Raw genomic sequence first — 1,539 nt, 5'->3', positions numbered from 1 at the left:
CTGATCCAATTGCAAAAAAATTAGCACCATTCGATTCAGCGTCGTCAAATTACCATTATATCAAGTTTTCCCAATCTAGCTAAATTTTACAAGTTTTCTTTTATTGACTGGACTATTTACTGAGTAATAGTCTTCCATTGGAATTGAGATTGTAGAGCGAAGAACTTATGTAAATTATTTAGGAGAAAGAATCTTATATATGAATTGTAATAAATTTCCAAAGAGAAGAGGCTGATGAATTAAATTAAAAAACAAAATAAAATAGATAAAGATATATAAAAGATATACAAAATATATAAGGATATATAAAGATATATATACATAAATTATATAAAAATATATAAGTTAAAGAAATTCAAAGAAACAAAATATAGGTACATACCTGACTATTGTCTGGTATAATAACTGAATGAAGAGAACGATTGAATTCATCGGTATTGTCAAATACAAATCAAAATGTTGTCATCGTTGAGTTAGAACATAACAGAGTCGCACAGCAAGCTAACTAATATAACTATTTTCATCCTGAATTGCAGATAACTATAATGAGTAAAAGAAATGAATTAAAACTAATAAACGATCCTAGGCATTTGTATACTGCGTAATTTAAAATATATACATTAAATAGAATACACTGTAACTATAACCTATAAAATTAACTAATGTGGTCATTTTTAATTTCACATAGCGGTAATGTTCAACACAGTAATATATTTACAAAATTATAATTTTAATTATTTTATTTCTAAATTCTGTATATTATGTGTGTGTGTGTGCGTGTTGTCTGTATAATATGTAAAGCAATATTCCTTTCTTACTCATAAGAGACTGTTGCATTTACCTTCTAAAAGGTTTTCACTTTCGTCATTTACTTTCATCGCTGCTATATCCTTTTCGTATAATGTATGTATTAAGAGACTACAATTACGCTTATATGATGCGTTATTTTTCTTTATTTTCTTATGGGCTATTAGAAAATGCTTAGTAAAGTACACACAATAATACACCAATAACGTTTCAACCGCGCACCGCTGGCGTACCATTAGCGCTCTGCTCGCGTATCAATGATGATAGATCCAGTAGTGTATAAATGGCGTTCCAGCACTGTATCAATGGTGATCCGAAAACGTACCAAAATAGCGTCGCAACGACGCCAAAAACAACTAGCAATTAGTCAATTATGCAATAATTACTGGAAAAGTAATTCTAGAAAAGGACTATCTGTAAATATATAAAAGTTATTTAAGAAACATTATAAAGTAATTAGTTTCTATAGATGAAATGGATAGAAGGGACCAAGGAAAGGAGTAAAAGAATATGGTATTAATTTGGAAGTTAAAAGATACTAATTTCAATTATAATGTTTATGGTAAGCGGTTTTTAGCTGGATTTCACTTGCAGTGGAATGTATAGCATATAAAATATGATAAACATTACACTGAAAGTAAAATACCATAGCTCGGGTCTAACCACGAGAAGGTAGCCGCTTCCGAAGACCCACGAAGGATGTGCATCCTGAAGATGTCCACATCCGAAAAA

The 1,539-nt window shown here is 30.0% G+C and overlaps 1 protein-coding gene across 1 annotated transcript in view; it reads right to left on the bottom strand.

Moving 5' to 3' along the window:
• Positions 1 to 1,061, bottom strand: part of LOC106791914 (uncharacterized protein PFB0145c-like) — an 8,714-nt gene extending 7,653 nt beyond the window's left edge. Inside the window, exons 1-2 of the mRNA XM_014757925.1 lie at positions 842 to 1,061; positions 383 to 540 (exon numbers count right to left, since the gene is read on the bottom strand). Of these exons, the coding sequence (XP_014613411.1) occupies positions 383 to 432 (50 nt within the window). The 5' untranslated portion in view covers positions 433 to 540; positions 842 to 1,061. The remainder of the gene's footprint in view (positions 1 to 382; positions 541 to 841) is intronic.
• Positions 1,062 to 1,539: the final 478 nt, after the last annotated feature.

The sequence above is a fragment of the Polistes canadensis genome, unplaced genomic scaffold (genome assembly GCF_001313835.1).
Source record: "Polistes canadensis isolate GaletaPanama2010 unplaced genomic scaffold, ASM131383v1 scaffold_354, whole genome shotgun sequence".
NCBI classification, from domain to species: Eukaryota; Metazoa; Arthropoda; class Insecta; order Hymenoptera; family Vespidae; genus Polistes; species Polistes canadensis.
This window is presented reverse-complemented; position numbering and strand designations above follow the sequence as displayed.